Below are 18833 nucleotides of genomic sequence, written 5' to 3'. Positions count from 1 at the left end.
CTCTCTCTCTCTCTCTCTCTCTCTCTCTCTCTCTCTCTCTCTCTCTCTCTCTCTCTCTCAGCTCACTTTGTTTAGATCGCACTGATATAACTGAACCTGAGGTTGCTGGTCTGACCGTAACATTGTCGCATATATCAACGACGGCGCGGGCGTTATAGTGGGGACGCACGTGTCGTCCCTTTTGTCATTGTGATATAACGTTGGAGTCAATTCGAACCTTCGCTTGTGTACTTCACCAGCATAACGCGCGTGCGTAACCGCGGCGTGCCCTCGACACCACGAGTGAGAGTAACATGGCGACTCTTCTGCATCGTTAGTCGATTTGCGACCATCGGCGCGCGTAGATCAATGATAAGGGAGCGACAGCGATAGTGACATTCTTATTATTCCGTAGGTATATTATCATGAACTTTTACGATACACTATACAGCACAGTAACTCCATACCGTCAAATTTACAGTATCTCCTTAGTGTCGATATCCGAAGTTATACTTTTACGTTTTTCGATATAGATGCTGTTCGTTTTCGTCACAACCGAAAGTTACCGCGCCTTTGCCTTCGGTAAGCCGATCCTGTATTTCAATAGAAATCGAAGACGTGATGAGGAATCACCGCGCAAACTGAGTTTCGTGCTACATAGAGTGCTCATACTTACTGCTAAGCGTTGTCTTCGTAAGTAATTATTAGGAAAAAAGTAATAAATAGAAGAGAAGAAAGTTCGAACATTTTCTTAAACAATTGCAGTGATTTTTTTATAAATTGTCAAAATTCTCGATAGATTTTCAAACTTATTTCTTTTTTCTACTTTTTCCATTTTCTTTTTTTTTTAAGAAGCTTCGCAGTTTTTCCTATTACGCGATAGTAATTATCAAGGCGATTTACATATAACACAAAAATACTTGAGGTTGTGCCAAAAATGAAAGAGCCGAAACGAAATCGAAATATGTTATAATATCTCGATAATATCCTTACTATTTACCGTTATTCCGTTATACCGTAATGATGAAGCTACGTAGCGCATGACTAATATATCAGGGAAACGATAGTAACAATCGTGCAATTTGCATAGAAAATGTAATTTTAACTATGAATTGGAGAAAGAAAGGGGGATGGCTCGTAAAGAACTATATAGGCGAAAACAAAGAGAATTATGTGTATTCATCCTTCTCCGATATGTTGACTAAAAAATTCGTATAGAAACGAGTTCGAGTCATTGAACTGTAGTGACGGTACGTATGTGTACGGTACATATTCTGTGTGCGAAAAAAAAACTGAATTCAAAAGGATTTAGTATTTATTTGGATTCTCGGAATTTCCTGAAACAACAAGCATGATCGCTCTTAAAGTAAAAATTGTGAAACTAGTTTATAAATTTCACATTCAGTTTTTATGTAGTTTACGTAGAAATTTGGCTTTAATGACAGTAACGATAAACTTCAACTAATTGATGCGCGTTTGTGCTTTTGAAGCTTATTTCGCAAAGTATTTTTATAGGAAAAAGTTAACCGCATTTTGACTAAAGAATTTGATGGTCATTTGTGGTCGAGAAAGATATCCGGTAGTTTCGAGATATCCTCCCATTACTTCCTGCCGCTCTAAGTATAGAAAGCGTGAAAAGAAGAAGTACATGTAGCAAGTAGCTGTGAAGAAAAGGATGTATTTCAACCACGTCGCAATTATGTACATTTTAATTAGTCACAAAACAAAGCTATTGAAAAAAATTCGGCGATAATTCATAGGCGGCGTGAGAGATCGAGCGCTCATCATCAAACTCTTATTAATAATGTGCCCTTGTTGACACATAAAATGTGTAAAACGTCCTGACGTGTTAAAATGATGTCAGCGCACACGTGTCCGATGTCTATACAGGTCGGCACGTGTGCGCGTGTGTATCGTGCGGAAGCATTCGTCCGCGATCTCTAATAGAGTGTGCGGGACAGAATGACGTAAGACGGCCTTCCACGTGTCCGCCCGCATCGTGGTCCGCACGTGTACCACTATACAACCTTAACGCTTTAATCGAGTTTTTCCCGCGAACGCCAGAATTATCGCCGCGTTCCATCAGCGTCGTTTCAACACGATCGGCAGAAGACGCAAATAGACGGCGACTTTAAGGTGTGGCATGAGCAGTTTTATTAAGCATCGGCACGTGCCAAAAATGTATAATGATAGGAAATGAATTTTTAGTATAATGATGTTTCTCTGGCTGAAAATAGCAAATCGTTAAAAACTGCCAGAAACTGTTACATCGTTTATAATCGTTCGTTATAGAAAAAGAAAATTGTTTCTGAGTTATAGAAGTAAAAATATATGTGAATATGTAAATATATGCGTTAAATTAGTTTTTTTAACTATATATATACACAGATTATCCCTTCAACCGCTTGTTATCGTCGACCTATGATCAATTTCTTCCTTCACTGATGTTGAGATGATTATTTCTTATCTTTTAGATATTAGATACTTTATAAGCATTTAAATTTCTAATGAGCAAATAAATTAATATTTAATCAAAAGAATATATTTCAAGTTATTTAGGAAATTAAGATTTGTATTGTCTCAATTAGTGGAATTTTGGGTGAGGAAAATTATTTTTATAATAATTATTAATATAATTATTTTTATAATCCTTTATTTTTCGATATAAAGAAAACATTAAAAATTCGATTCGCAAAGTTGGCCAAAAAATCCGCGAGTTACACAACCGATTTGAGATTTGGGACTCTATATAGCGTAGCAGTAAATATCGAGTACGCGAGCAAACGATACGTAAAAATGCTCACAAATGCTGTAAATCTCCACGGCGAGACTCCATGGATATATCAATAAAAAAAGAATGTGTAAATAATGGAGGATTGGAGGCGCGTGTGCACCACGTGCGGTGCGGATGAACTTTACCTGCTCAAGTTTCTACGCACTAATGTCAAGGACTTCGCATTTATTTACCATGCATCGTATGGCCGCGCGTCACGCTCGCACGTGGTGGAGAAGATTCGAGGTCAAAACAATCTCAAATATATACGCGCCGCATGCTGGGTGGGAGTTGAGGCTTTAGTATTATTTCGGTGCAGGCACGTGCAGTGACGTTAACGGTAATCAGGTCATCGCCTGCATCGATCGTGTCGCCGGGCGATAAGAGCAGCGTAGGAAGAATATCCACGTGCAGGATTCTATGAATTGAATGTGCTGTAGTATTTAAGATTGATCTCATGCACACAAGCCTATAGTTCGCCTCAAATTGAACGGAAAGACTAATATTGTTTTATGCGATCGCGAATTCTAGCGGGTTTCATTAAGAGGGAACACCACGGCAAGGGCAAAGATAAAAGAGTATCTCTAGGAATTTTTTTTTAAGCAACAATAGATTTTTTAATGGCCATATATTTTTAGTACACGTTTAAAAAAGAAAACTTACGCTGTTTATCTAAAACATGTTTTATTAACATGATGAACTAGATTCTGTAAAATAAGGTCTTTTTTGAAAACCATGATTACACTGCCTAGATGATTACTTCTGAATGATTAATCTGAAGTCAATGAAGTAAAAATGTGTAGAAACTACATGAAAGTGACTTCGTTTGTATGTAGAGATTTTTATAAAATCTTTGAAAGAAAAGCTTTGTTTTTACAAAATAGCAAATTTTATAAAAAAGATTATGAATTCTTGGCAAAAATCATAATTGATTTTTTGTATGTTTCTCGATAAGTTTTTGAAAAAAAAGAAAAATTCGTATTTATATATACAAACGAAAATAATTCGGTTACGAAGAATATGCCGTAAGGTAAAAGTTAATCAGATCAATTACTTTTTTTCTAAATATCTTCCAGGCCAGCTTTAAAGAAATAGTCTCGAGAGATTGAAGTACCCCTCAGTGCCCTTACACACTTCGACAACATTTCAAAAATTCTCCCTCAACTTTATCAATTTTCAGCGAATCTTTAAACAATTTTGCAGAGTTATATTATCTTTTAAGAAATGCATTTTTAAAAAATTGTTTTTTCGAAATTTCTATCATGATATTTCTCTTAAAGAAATGATTACTAGTATAGAGTATAGTCGTTTCTCTCTTTATTAGATAATATTATATGATATCTAAATTGGTTGAGAACATATCAACATATTTATGTTTCAGATATTTATATAAAAAAATGCCACCGACCGTTTGCCTTGCGGAGTTTCCGACCGCGGCAAGCACCGTGAACGTGTACGTTTGTCGACGACAAAGAAATCGTGCGAATATTAAGCAGCAAGCATTGGAACAAACGCTACGAACCGGAACCACTGGTGAAACACCTCCGACATCTTACATGAACCCTTCACCAAAATTAGGATGTACAAGTGAGGTTTCGGACTGTTCCGCGATAGACAAAAGTGGACGGCTTCCAATCAATGCAGATGAGCACTATAGGAAACTCGTCGCGGCAAGAAAAGGTATAACGAATGTTAGCAAAGTTATTTTGAGCTTTTTCAACAAGCTGGCCGATAAAATGTCATGAACTTTGCGTGAAATCATTTTTTATTCAAATATAAAGATATTGAACGTAGCAATTTTTGTTGTAAATAGAATTCTCTTGTTACGTTGCATGTGTGATAGATTTTTGCGAAATCACTTGAAAATGTTTCAACGACAAATGCTTACTAGCGAATTCACGATCACGTTTAAATAAGGTTTGACGCAAATGTCCTGTGACTCCAGTTTGGCCGAGCTTGACAATTGTTTTATTTCGTTTTAACGATAGTACTTTGTTCTCGATGCATTTTCGGATTATTTCCGCAGATCTCTGGAGTATCGTTATCCGTACGATAACTCTTGTGCGGCGCAATCGTATCCTTCAAAGACGCGTAAACGCATTGCGGGCGGAAACACGAAGATTTCTTCGTTCAGTATTAAATAATCCGAAAAATCAGCGTCAACAAGATAGATTGCAAATGCCGCAACTTGAAGGTGAGATCGTCTCATCATCTACGGACAAGGTTATCTCGACGATATCGGTATCATTCGACTCCGATTCGACCGAAAATTCGTTCGATTCCATTCGTAGAGTTACCTCTACCTGCGATAAACACGATTAAGATAAAAATTGCGCATTCTTGTGCAAAGAATAGGGTTAATAATCGATCGTTCTGTGTATTTATCTCTGTCCATCCACATTTAAAAAACGATTTAAAAAATATCTAAAAAACATCTAAAAAGCAAAAAAATTTATTCTATATATATATACACACACACGTATGTATTTATGTACATAAATACATATATAAAATACAATTTTTATATGTACAGAATAAACTCTTCTTAACAAACGAATAAGTCGGGTCAATAGTCTATCTTAAATATTGTAAATTTTTAAACAATCCAGGTTAGAAGTCAGTATTTCTTAGTCTGGAAGCAGCGATGATTTATTTCATTAACATTTGTGGACTAATATAAGTGGAAATCTTTGCAACAATATATCTATTTCAATTTGTTAAAACGGCATATTATCGTAGTGTATCAGAGAGTTAAAATACATTAATTTATCGAAATATTTCATGAGGTTAGTGATACAGTGTGATCATATTTTGAAATATTTGAAATCGTTAAAAAACCAAAAAAATATTTTATTCTTTACATGATGTTCTTTCACTAATTTAATGCACAATATTTAACTTGGTTCATATAAGATATTCAAAATTATTGAGAATCTTATTGAATAATTTAATATAATTGTTTCATATAATTGTTTGTGTGTTTATCTATTAGAATACATAGTATGAGAGAAATGTATTGATGAGGATGAAGATAATGTGTGTACGTGTGTGTACGTACACGTGCGTGTATAAAAATAATATATTTATAAAAAGAATTTGATAGATCTTTCATATAGTTCAAAAATTATTATTTATTGTACATAATCGTGATGCATTTTGAAATATTTACATTTAACCGACAGATCGAAAGCAATATTAATACTGCATTTGATCTATACTTTAGTTTTACAATTGTGTGATAATTATAGTATGTATATATATATATATATATATATATATATATATATATATATATATATATATATTTCAGGGGGCTATATATATATATATATATATATATATTTCAGGGGGCTATATATATATATATATAAAATAAATTTCATATACTAAAAAATTATGTGATAAATATTCTTTTAACATAAATACATTATTCAATCAAATATATGTAGAAATAACTGATAGGATTTGTGCCTAAAAGTGCATGTATTACGTATGCGTCTAAGCGCTATTTTCCAGTCACTTGAGAGCAATACAAATATATACATTTATAGTAGAAAAGCAACACTTACATAATATTTAGATTTGATGTAGTGATTAGATTTAACCATAATATTTCCTATAATTTAGAAATGTTTTATTGTCCACGTAATCACGGGAAATGTTTTTGGGAATTTGATCTTATATATGTGAATAAATCTACTGCAAAAAGACATTACAAATAACATCTTGTTATAACATTAAGTATACTAAATGAGTATACTAATAGTTCTTATCGGCACAATAATACTAAACTCTATTGTAATTGATAAACATATTAACAAAAAAAAACAAATATTAATTTATCTATTTCAGTTTTTTATTGTATATTTTTATTTTAATACTATCCACGCAATACATTTAACTGTAACATCGTACGTATTTAAACGTGTAGTAAAAAAGTAAATATAATTTAAAGATTGTAATATCTCTTACGAATCTATCACTGAAATTTATCATATATTTATTCAGGTTTTTCATTTAACTATGGTTTTCTTTGACTTTGAAGATTGCTACATTAAACTGTACAAGATCTAATTTACATAAAATTCAAATATTATCCTCTGATATTCACAAAGTGAAGTTTTCTATAAATATATATGTTTTGTCTTAAGATATAATGCGTTTCAATCGTTAGTGCGCTTCTGGTGATTGAGATAGGAGTACTACTAAAACCCAAAACTGGAGCAATGCCTGTAAGGATATATATATATATATATATATATATAACATATAATATAATGATATTCTTTTATAATGTTAATGACAAAATTACATATCCATGTACACTCACCATATAAATCAATACTAAAATTCTAGCTAATGGATATCTCCTTAAAAATACTCCTGTTCGTACGCTTATGGCATCTAATGAAGAATAAGCTCTCTTTACTCTTCTTGTAACGCTCGTGTCAAACGGTGTTTCCATTAAAAACATGGGGACTTGGGCCTTTGCGTCGTCCGTATCATTCATATTATTATACGATATATTTCTTCGTAAATTGCCAGCAACATTTCTATACTCGTGCTGTTAGAAAAATTACTATCAGGATTTTATATTATGTGTAAAATACTTAAAAGATTACTACAGACACATTTTACAATGTGTTGAACATGTATAGTATATATCTGTGTCAATTTTAAGTCTAGAGTAATATATTGCGAAGGAAATTATAGCAAACATATTATACATATTCTCTATATTATCTATTAGAACATATTATCTATGTTCTCAAGTGTTCAATCCGTTATACTTACTTCAAGTTTTTCTAGTTGAAGACGTAATGCGTTCCTCTCTGTTGTCAAGCACTCTAATGCTTGCTGTTTTAGAACCAGAGTTTTTGTAAGGGATGCTAGTCTCGAATCCATTTCACTATTGGGTATTGCTGATGCGGACAATTGCAACCTAAGTTTAGAAATCTCAGAATCTTGTCTTTGTAATTGTAAGCTGAATCCGTTGCGTTCAGTAATTAATTCATCTTTCAAAGATCTTATTTCCTGTAAAACAATATATTTTTATTAATCTAGTCACTTCCACGAATGTAACATTTATATAAATACAATAAAAAAGTGCACAGGTATACCTCAGAATGCAGTCTCACATCTTCTTCTGCATCTAACCTTCGACGTCTTTCGTTAGCGAGAATCTCTTGATTTTGTAGATTTGTTTCGGTTGATTTTTGTTTAATTTTTTCCAAGTTTAGATCTGCATTTATGAGCTCTTCACGTAGTATTTTCAACTGGTGACACATTTGTTGATTTTCCTCCCTAACGGCATCGCGTTCCTGCCTGTGATTTAATGCAACAAGTTATATTGTGCTCCATAAAAAGAATGAAAGAATTTTATGTGACAATATATTTAATAATAAATACTTTAATTGATTCAATTCCATGACAGTGGCTTCATCCATAGCTGTTGATGCATTACTTTTCAATTCTGCAATGAGTTTCTCCTTTTCTTGTAAAGTTTTTAATGCTCTAGCTTTATGCTGTTCCAATTCTGATCTAACAGAGTTTAATTCTTGCCTGTTTCTATCAATGATGAATTGCAAATCCATTATTTGTTTTGACTGTTCCAACTTTTCTGCTTCAAAAGCTTTTAATTTTTCATTTAACATTATAATCTCCTTTTGGTGATCTGTCTCCTGTTTTCCAAGTAACTCATTTTGTTTCACCAAATTCATCTCCATTTCTCTCATATACTTTTGTATAGATTTATTTTCTACTAAGTCTGTTAAACTATTTGAGTTATCTGTCATTAAACTATTGGTTTTTACTTTATATTCAGGTAGAGAATAGAAAATATTTGAGTGTTCTTCCATGCCATTATGTTCTGCAACATAAATGCTAAATAGAATTTTAATTTAACAAAAATACATACTCTAAAAAAGAAATACACATATATATATATAAGTATACCATTTTGTACATGGACCTCTATTACTTGCTTATTTATGTGCTCACAGTCTAAAGTGTTTATATCATTAGATAGATTTAAATTTGTATTTTCAGCATCTATTTGTGTATCTTTATCATTTAAAACATCTATGGAGATATGAGTTGGAGTTGGGCTAATCCGATCACTATGAATCGATAATTCTGAGTCTGTATCGTCAGTAGGATGCTCCACTAATAACGAAGAGGTAGTTGACGGTGATTTCAAGGATTCTGTTGTCCTTTTTGGACTTGGTTCTGGAGTATTTAAGTATGTAAACAAGGCATCATCTTTAGATGCTGTTACATTTAATAGATTTAATGATGTTAAATTTGAAGTAGGACCAATATAGGTTATATGATTAGATGATTCCAATAAGGGTACCTTGGATGTGTCTTCATTCAATCTAAAAAAAGAAAAACAAAGAAACTTATTAAATTTCTATTCACTTAAACCGATTGATTTTCTACAATGTCATTGAATACATTTTTGAAAAAAAATGTTTAATTATTGATGATTATCCAGAGCTAACAATCTTATGGAAAATATAAATTTATACTTTGTGATGCTAAATAAAGATAAAACAATAAGATTTTATTGAAATTTGTGAAGTAGTCTCTAATTGAAATATTTATCAGCAATAATCTGAAATTTACATGAACACAATTACCGTGGTTCCGGAGAAAGCCATGAAACTTCTGACAGATGACTATGTGACATCTCGTACTTGTCTTTATTCAAAACGGCTGCAGTATTTTTGTCGATTTTATTTAGTAAATTTTCTGCCTTATCAGCAAGATCTGATAACCAAGCCATAATCGAAAAAAAAAACCGATGAAAATTTTTAATTGAAAAAGCGAATACAATGATTTATACGTACACGTAACAATTATTCGACACACACTGTGTCATGGTGAAAGCAACTAATGTCTTATCTGCTGCCATCTAACGCTTTTGTAAGGAACTAATGAAGCTGTTAATGGACTGTAGACGACATCTAGCGTTTTCTTGGAAACAAATTCACAATATTTTTACCCTTTGCGCTTTTACCTTCCGGATCTTTATTAAACAACGGAAACTGTAAAACATTCTCGAATCGCGCAATAAATACTTAAATATTAAACAAGTTCCCATATTAAACGTATATTACTTTATTTACATTTGAGCGACGGATACAGAGTAACTTCTATCGAATTGCAGTAATACTAATTACTATTATTACTGAATAAAAAATAAATGTCATAATTGCGATGCGCGCCATAATAGATAATCGGTACCAGTAAGTAACGCAGTTAAAAATATCAAGAAAAGTATAACACATAATATGCAACGCACATTTCTTAATTTCGTTAAACGTAAGTTGACGGACCAGGGCGATAACGTATCAAGCCACACGGGATAAATTATCGCGGACGAGCGACAGAAAAAAGATCTTCGAATTTATTGTTTCATGTACCGAAAAGTGTAAGTAATCAAATCGCGGCATAACAGAACCAATAAATAAATATAAGCCTAAGATGTGGCGTGTCTTTACACGTCGTGTGACTTAGCATATTATTGCCTCAAAACCTTCAACTGCTTAAAATCCTTATACGATCATAACAACTGGATAGGGAGAGGATTTAAGTATGAATGTGTACACACAGAGATGAAAGAGAAAATGAACTAATGTACATAAAATTAAGTATTCTAACGCTACAACTGCACACCATAATCGATCTTATTTACCACATTGTTCACTGTTTCGTCGTGGTAATTATTATTTTCCTGTAACATAAGATATTTTACTCGAAATATATAGAGGATTTACTGAGAATAATAAAAAATTTATCAATCAATAATTTTGAATTTTGGTATTTAATATTTCAAGTAAATCCAGTTAAAATTCAAATAACTATGAGATAAGATTTTATCTGTATGCATTTTTGAAATTGATTTTGAAGTAATCCCTCTTCCATTTTCATCCTCAAATAGTTTTATAACTATTTGCGATATTTTAATATTTTTGGGGTAGCTTCTGTCATTCTCATGAAATTAATATCTGATATTTGAGATTCAATTATTAAAGATTCAAACAGGTTTTTTGTCCAATGTGAAACATTTTGTAAATAAATAATATGAAGTTAATATATAAATCAGATATTAATGCTAAAAATAATGCTGTCAATGCTTATCTGGTTAACATAAGGTGATGAGTGTTGAAATCTCTGTCTTGACATTTTTTGAGTAATGCAAGTGTATAAACATTTGAACATTGTTTCAAAGTTGATACAATATATTGTAGGTGTACGGTTATAGCATTTAATACGACATGTATATGTTATGCTCCAATCAGTAACACCATCTTAAGATCATGAAAATCAATACTTTGCAAGATTTTTTTTCTTTGCAGATCCTTTACATTATTTGCATGGGATATTTGCAAAGACACTGTAAACTGATTGTTAACACTAACTGGAACTAAAACATATGGATAAAGTTATGGTGATGATCAAACCGTACGCGATTTCTCGATAAATCATTCCTCGGTATACTAACAACGTTAGAGTTAATTGTAACAAAGTGGGAGATAAAATCGAATAATATAGAACTACATATGTATACCCCTAGTTTTATAGCTATGAATATTCAGTTATTTTTGTTCTTTTTTTTCTTTTTATTATTATCTGCAATAAACTGTTAATCTTAATTATTCATTTTCATGTTAAATTACATTCCTGTACATAATGTCCGACGATACTAGTTTGACATATAACATATACTAATATGCAAAAGATAGCGTGAATTATATTAAGATTCAAATAGAGTTTAGTAGATCGTCCTATTTCAAAGGAATGATTTAAAAGAGAGCATGTACAAAGGATTTATCGCTTAGCTTCGAGATCAACATGTACAGGAATATCTTCTCTACACAGCTATAATAAAAATAAATTCATGATAATAAATAAATAACAAACATATACATATTACAGAGTGTGATGTTTAGTGGAAGACTGTATTAGGATTGGTGTATGGGAGATTTATGTTTTAAACTTTGAGCAAGGGTTCCAAGAATACAGTTGAAATAGTGGAATTAGTAGCAAAAATTATAATGTAATTAAATATCATATTAATAAAACACCGTGCATATCATCTTATTAGTAAATGCTGTGATTGCGTGTGAAATAATCGTAAAATGATTTAGAGAAGCACTTTGTGAGCATGAGAGTGATAATGAAATGGGAAATATATAATAAAGAAAATACAAAAATTACAAAAAATATAAAAGATTTTACTATCGATGTAATAAATACATAATAAATAAATATAGAAATAGTACAAGTATACTTATTCTTTTGTGCTATTTCTATATTATAAAGTATATGTACACATACACGTGCATACATAATACTATATGTTACATAGTATAGACTAGAGTTTGATTATTTCACAAAGCAAATAAACATTATATATTTTCATAGTTCTCCATATCGAATATATTTTTTTGCTTTTTATTTAAATAGAATTCACAGATGTCTTGTTAATGTAGCAATAAATTCGGAAACAAAATATAAAAATATTATATAAAAAAAATTAAAATTTAGAATAATTATTCAGTAAATAAACTTCTCTAGCAAAAATTAAGTTGTCTCTCGGTCAAATAACTAGGCAGATATCACTGTACTTTTATTATACAAGCTAATTTTGTTAACATAATTTTGTATACATTGTATAAAGTCGATAAAATATCTGAAGTCAGAAATATCTGTTAGCAACATATTATACATGTATGCCAGTCTGTAATAAAATCTGTATGATAGGCAAGAATATAATAATAAGAATATGTATATTTTTTATTAAATTTATAATAGAATAATCGAATATTTCTTGATACTTTCAACTGTATCCTTTATCACCCTTAACTTTAAAATAGGAGTTTTCGTTAATGTAAGAGAGAGGATAGAGAGAAGTAAAAAGAAAAAGAGAAAGAGAGAGAGTGCTGGACAGTAAACATTTATAATATTTTGATCAATTAATTTTACGGGTGTGTACTCCAGTCAAATAGATAATTCTTACAAAACAAAATTGCCAAAGATGCTAAACCAAAAAAGTCTTTATTTGATCAAATTGAGAAATTTCCAAGTACTGCATAACACTAAAGAACATATATTCCTTTTTACAAAATATATTATAAATTTTTGTATCATTCTCTTTTTTATGAAGTAAAATCTATATAAGCGACATATATTTAATATAAAATTATTTTAATGTAATAAAGCTTGGGCTCTGGTGCAACTATCTTAAAACATAGCAGAAGGAACATAAGTGCATTACAGATAAGAACTAATGTGTAAAATTTTATTTTTTTATTAATTCCTGTTTAATCTCAATCAATCTTAGTGCATCAGAAACATTCGTCTTATCTCTCTGACTGGATTAAAAAGACAGTCGTATTAATATAGTACAATTTTGTTATACAAGAAATTTGTATTCGTTCAGCGAATTCAGTTGTTTTTCGCGTTAATTTATCGCTGAATTTCATTGTTAATTTATAACCGAATTCTCTCAGCACTCTAATCTCGTAACGGGTTTAAATTTATACACGAACAGTCGGTGAAGAATGATTAAGGTATGAGGCAGGTAGTACAGACACGATTAGGCCCGATGCAGTCATCGTGGCAGAAGGCACCACACTGCCGACAAATTACCATAGCTCCTCGCATATTACATTCGCAAGGGGGTGGTGGATCACCTCCGATTATCATACCAGGTGCACCGGGTTCCGCGCCACCCGTCACTCTGCCATCCACGCCTCTTGCTTTCAACGTGACAGCTTGATGAGAACCTTCTCCAGCGCTTGCCGGTCGTCCACGCACCAAATGCACTCCGACACCCATCCCTGCGATTTGTGGAGGTAACGGAGGGGCAGACGACGCTCTTGGAGCACTATCCCCAACTCCCGTTCTTTGTACAAGTATGTATTGCCCAAGACCGTTACTAGTGGTAGATCCGAGTTGTGCTATAGGAGCGTTTTCTGCAACCTGCAAGGCATTGAGAACATTATTGATACGATCGTCATAAAAATCTAACGCAACTTGAACCAACGTTTCGTGTTCAAGTTACTTTCATCCGAGTAGGGATATATTGTACGAGTAACATTTCGATTTGTAATATTTTTATGCTCATCATCGGTACAACAAACACATTTGCTCATCCCCGTTGTCATCGTATTTGCAGAAGTAAATTTTTGTAGCAATGCACGCATTGCTATGTCGTTGCATCTGACAAAGTCGTACTATCTCCACTACTGCATTTCGATATCCAAAACTAAGATAAAGATTTGTTTATTTAGGTACCTGTATGATACAGAGATCATCACAAGCGACCCACGAGATTAGCACTGTACACACAGAAAAGTATAAAATAGTATGCACGTATGCTCAAGAGTGTCCAGTACACATTTCATACAATAAGAAAAGTTTATTCAGAAATAAAGTCGAATTAGACATTTATTCACAGAATAAAGAAAAACTTTATATATTATTACAATTTATTATCATAATCTATCTTCTCCATTTATTTTTTTTCATAAAATTCGATAATGATTTGCCGTAAGTACGCCAAGAATTGACGGCAATTTTTCTCACACGTCTCTTAAAAAAGTTAATGTAATAAGTTACGTGTATGCGTGCTTCTAGCAGATAGATATCATTTCAAAAGCACAATTTTTTATAATATGTGTTACATACCTCCGTTGATGTAGCTTGACGCGCTGTGGCAAAAACATGTCTCAGCATAACAGTCTGTGATTTATTTTGGACTTGTTTGTTATGCTGGATCGCTTGCTGCGTTTTTTGAGGTTTCACCGTCGTTACCGTCCGTCCGCCAGACTTGTTTGTCGTGAAAGCACCATCTGCTCTAGCAAGTAAGCTAGGTGGTGGTTTTAAATGAGCTTTCAATTGATCTCTATTCGGCGAACTTTGTATGACCTGGAAGCAATAATCACGAGTATACATAAATAAAAATCAATTTTTTTTTTTAATACATTTTGTGTGTAACTTTGTTGGATTAATATTTACCGCTTGACATATTTGATAACTGCGCTCTAAATTGACAGCACCCGGCGGTTCTTTCGTAGAGCTTCTTGATCTACCTCCTTGCTCCTTATTACTGTTTCTAGAACCTCTCTGGCTGCCTTGATTAGACACACGTGAGGATCGTGATGAGACGGTCACGGATGATCCAGCATATTGCTGCTGCTGTTGTGGTGGTGGTTGTTGTTGTTGTTGATGTACAGCAGCTGCGATTTGTCGGGGTTGAGCGGAGGTAGTAGCCTGGTGCTGAATAACAATCGCATTCTGCGCCCGATTCTGAGACTGCACTCCCAATGTAGTTGGGAGAGCATTTTGTACTTGGCCTTGCGTCGCGATGATATTCTGAACGTTACTACGAGCGTTATTATTATTATTTTGTGTATTCACTTGAGCGATAGTATCCTGTGTCCGAATCATATTAACTTGAGCAGTAGTGCTCGGTTGTGGCTGCATTTGGGCGGCCGAGATTGCGGACGAGTTATTCAACGTGGACGTGGTCTCCTGCTCCTGCGGGTTAAAGCTGGTTTGCACGAATCTGATGGACTGCAACTGCGGGAATGCGATAATTGGCGGGTCTTGCGAGCTTTGCAAGCTCTTCATCACGCAACTGGTCCCGGGCGTATTGATGGCCAAGCCGTCCGGTTGAAACGCAGCACTCTGAACAACTGGCAATTGAATGCAGTTGACAGGTTCCACATTAGTGTCGGTGCTAATAAATTGTTGCGAAGGATTCGTAGAGTCGGTAGTTGTAGACGTTTCGCTGCACTCATCCTGCGTTGTCACTGTGATATTAGCCGCTACAGATCCGTCGAGTGCAGCTGCTACCAAAGGCCAAGGAACTTGTAGTTCCTCTTGCGTCTTTGTCCGTGTAAAAGTAATATGTGCAAATTAGTATAAAATTGTAAACAATTTCGAAGAAATGTTCGAGTATAATCATATCACGCATATATGCTTACCCTATTGTTGTTGTTGTTATTATTGCTGATACCATTAACAGTCGGATCCACTGTCCAACTGCACTCTAACATTTCGGAACAGACATAATTATTTGCTTCTCGAAGAGCTTCATCCTCATTACCGGCATTTACGTCCGTTGCTCTGGTATCTTCAGTCTGTCCAGATACCACTTGTGGTTCGGTTACTTCCGTATTAGTTGAAGCCATCTCCATTCCTTCCAAAATCGGATATATTATTTCTTCCGGACATCCCGAAATTTCTTCGTACATTTCCCGCATTTCTCCTCGTACCTGGAATACAATTATAACGCAAAAATATTTAACAACTGCAATGCAATTCGTTGATAAGCTCGCAATGCGCTGGAACTTTTTCAGCTTACCTCGAGTTCATGGATACGTTGCAAGGTTTCGCTATCAATCTCCATTCCTTCTGGAATCTGAGATTCGTTATCCGCTGGATTCTCATGCGAAGCCTGACTTGCTTCAGTCTGATTGCTGTTAATTAAATTGGTGTCTTCCATTACAATATCTCCTGGCCTAACTTGATCCTGTGGCGATGAAGTCTTTAGGATACTCGTGGTTTCACAATCCGACATTTGATAAATTTGATCGTTAGATATTTGAGAAAGTTGCTCTTTTGCGATTTGCGGAATTTGATCTATGGATGCCTGCGACATGTACTCGTTGGATATCTGCGAAATCGATTCCCCAGATGTGTGAGATGCACGTTCCATCTGTTCACTGGATCTAGGCGATGAATTATCATCAGGTAACAGCACAGTGTCTTCTTCTGACGCTTCAATTATATTGCTTTCTATAGGTTGTACGTTTTTCTCGCTGGGAGTAAATTCTGTTTCTTCTTCATAGACATTCGAGATATCTTCCTGTTGACAAGTTTGTCTCGTGATATCATTAGCTTCAATTATATCTTGTTTATTACAAACGTCCATAATTTTGTCAATCTCTTCTGTTTTACTCTTATGCATTTGGATATCTTCTGCATTTCTACTCTCATGAATTTGAACATCTTCCGTATTTCTACTCTCGTGCATTTGAATATCTTCTGTTGCTTCTACAGAATTTATGTGCGCAGCATCTTCCAGGTGTTTCTCGTCGGTTAAATTCTCCGGCAATGTATTATAATCCAAAGGTATCAAATTTTGCTGCACTTCTTCAGAGTTAGTTATATCGTCGGAATTTTTTATACTGATCTCAGTCTTGCAATTGGTGTCACTCTTATCTTCTGCCATTACGATGGGACAGACCGTGTGTTCCGACACAGGGATATCAATGTTGGCCTCCAAACGAAGTCTTAAACTTGAACGTGTTACCGCACCACTAGAACGTGACTCGTTAATATAATGAAGACTCGATTTGAGTTTAGGCTCTCGTTTTTCTCCCCATATTGGTTCGAAGTGTTTTACTTTCCATGGATCTAGCTTATTCTTATCGCGCTCTGCTTCCATTTTCAGACGTTGTTGGTTCTCTGGAGTGAATTCTCCCTCTGCTAAACGCTTTCGCCATTCTAGACAAGCTCTCGCAAAGAATTCATTATTCAATCCGGAGATAGCAGCATCCTGAGGATATAATTAATATAGATAACGCGTTAAATCTTGCTGAATCAACATCAATCAATATATACAGTAGTATATCATAGAGGTTAAAAAATTGTACCTGTCTATCTACAGCAGGTAGAAGTTGTGCGAGTTTTCGCTGATACAATGGAGGTAAGCCTTGAAAAGTATGCCTATTTAATAGAGCTCGTAAACTCGTACTTGCTAATATGCTCGCTGGAGATTCCAAATCCACCAGACCAGCTTCTAGTTGCGCAGTTGCTGACAATCTCTTTGTAGATCGTCTGCGACCTGATTTTAAACTAAATCCAGGTAAACTAGCCAAAACCTCTCTCATTGTGGCAGCAGGTTCTTCCACTGCTATATCCATGCAAAATTTGACTTATTAGAAATACTTGCCAGTTATCAAATTATGTATCAATGGATTGGCACAATTAAAAACCAAGTTTAATGCTTCAGTCATCTAGCATTATTGTAAAGTGAACTTTGCTCAAGCAAAATAATAAACTGTTATCTTCTTTAGTTTAAAAAATAAATGAGACAGCTAGTTGTCTTAGGAGACATTTCATGTATAATGATATCGATATACTGTATGTACAAAATATAAATAGGACAATTATGTCTCAACGCAAAAATTACCTGTGTTGATGTGTTGTACATTATTAACTGGAGATGGTGGATCATTTGGTGGAGGTGGAGGTAACGGCTTGACAACAATCCTAGGTAATGTACGGGAATTGCCTGCCGCTATTGTTGTATTCTTTCTACGCCGTTTGGCCTGCTGTCGTAATGCATGTTTAATAACTTTCTTACTGTGCACCATGCTAGAGTAACCGGAGCAACCCGGAATAGTTTCGCACCCTTCACTTTTGCCAAGTTCCACATCTGTGTCCATGACAGTGCTTACTGCCTTAACATCGTCCAGCGAAATATCAGGACACACAGTGTAAGCTTGCCGCGGCATAGCGTTAAATTGTATATTAGCGTTTTCGTTCGTTGCATTCCATCCTCTCGTAGATTCAGCGCTCACGAACGTCTCTTGCTACGTCCTGCTCTCGTCGGGATATAAACATAACATCTCTTTCTCTCTCTCTCCTTCTCTTTCTCACCAGTGACAACCGAGCAACATACCCGTGCGACCGGTTGAAATACGTTATAAAGTTTTCATGGAATCGCTCACGTCATTTCATTCAACGGTACGTAAATCCACAAGATTACATTGAATAGTGAAATTTTACGACCCTCTCAGTCATATGGCAAAATGCCATCCGCAAAAGTAAGAAAGATTCCGCTTCTCTCGGCCATACTGTATTTACATATTTATGTCGCGGAAGCGTCGATTCATGTAGACGATCAACTCGTTTTATATCTTAGAACATACTCATTGAAAAGAGCAATCGGAGTAATGACTGCGTTACATTTAGTCGAGATCTGAAAGAATGCACAAATCAAATCCACTAATCATTAATCGTTTCCACAAGGTGTAGTTCAATTGCTATAATAGAT

The 18833-nt window shown here is 34.2% G+C and overlaps 3 protein-coding genes across 8 annotated transcripts; 1 reads left to right on the top strand and 2 right to left on the bottom strand.

Moving 5' to 3' along the window:
* The first annotated feature begins 83 nt into the window (after positions 1 to 83).
* Positions 84 to 11247, top strand: LOC116851445. Of its 2 annotated transcripts, XM_032830828.1 has the most exons (4): positions 84 to 390; positions 4134 to 4432; positions 4779 to 4946; positions 11116 to 11247. In XM_032830828.1, exons 2-4 carry the CDS (start codon positions 4150 to 4152, stop codon positions 11157 to 11159), a joined length of 495 nt encoding a protein of 164 aa, XP_032686719.1. In that variant the 5' UTR covers positions 84 to 390; positions 4134 to 4149; the 3' UTR covers positions 11160 to 11247. The 2 variants fall into 2 exon arrangements, with proteins under 2 accessions (XP_032686719.1, XP_032686718.1); XM_032830827.1 differs by lacking the exon at positions 11116 to 11247 and having other exon boundaries at positions 93 to 390; positions 4779 to 6079.
* On the bottom strand, positions 6147 to 9690 carry LOC116851440 (golgin subfamily A member 5). Of its 3 annotated transcripts, none has more exons than XM_032830823.1 (8): positions 9604 to 9690; positions 9380 to 9523; positions 8708 to 9129; positions 8162 to 8621; positions 7873 to 8077; positions 7547 to 7786; positions 7083 to 7316; positions 6147 to 6982 (listed from the first exon to the last, which is right to left on the bottom strand). In XM_032830823.1, exons 2-8 carry the CDS (start codon positions 9412 to 9414, stop codon positions 6923 to 6925), a joined length of 1656 nt encoding a protein of 551 aa, XP_032686714.1. In that variant the 5' UTR covers positions 9415 to 9523; positions 9604 to 9690; the 3' UTR covers positions 6147 to 6922. The 3 variants fall into 3 exon arrangements, with proteins under 3 accessions (XP_032686714.1, XP_032686713.1, XP_032686712.1); XM_032830822.1 differs by having other exon boundaries at positions 9394 to 9523; XM_032830821.1 differs by having other exon boundaries at positions 9394 to 9655.
* Positions 9851 to 18764, bottom strand: LOC116851439 (polycomb protein Asx). Of its 3 annotated transcripts, XM_032830820.1 has the most exons (8): positions 17967 to 18764; positions 17428 to 17687; positions 16134 to 17330; positions 15754 to 16044; positions 14783 to 15655; positions 14453 to 14692; positions 14060 to 14103; positions 13596 to 13744 (listed from the first exon to the last, which is right to left on the bottom strand). In XM_032830820.1, the coding sequence occupies exons 1-7, from the start codon at positions 18289 to 18291 to the stop codon at positions 14098 to 14100; spliced, it is 3192 nt and encodes a 1063-aa protein (XP_032686711.1). In that variant the 5' UTR covers positions 18292 to 18764; the 3' UTR covers positions 13596 to 13744; positions 14060 to 14097. The 3 variants fall into 3 exon arrangements, with proteins under 3 accessions (XP_032686710.1, XP_032686709.1, XP_032686711.1); XM_032830819.1 differs by lacking the exon at positions 14060 to 14103 and having other exon boundaries at positions 9851 to 13744; positions 17428 to 17684; XM_032830818.1 differs by lacking the exon at positions 14060 to 14103 and having other exon boundaries at positions 9851 to 13744; positions 17967 to 18763.
* Positions 18765 to 18833: the final 69 nt, after the last annotated feature.

Source organism: Odontomachus brunneus, unplaced genomic scaffold (genome assembly GCF_010583005.1).
Source record: "Odontomachus brunneus isolate Ranch 3 - 2012 unplaced genomic scaffold, Obru_v1 Obru_scaffold_176, whole genome shotgun sequence".
In the NCBI taxonomy this organism is placed as follows: Eukaryota; Metazoa; Arthropoda; class Insecta; order Hymenoptera; family Formicidae; genus Odontomachus; species Odontomachus brunneus.
The sequence above is the reverse complement of the archived record's forward strand: the minus strand, read 5'-3'. Positions and strand labels throughout refer to the sequence as shown.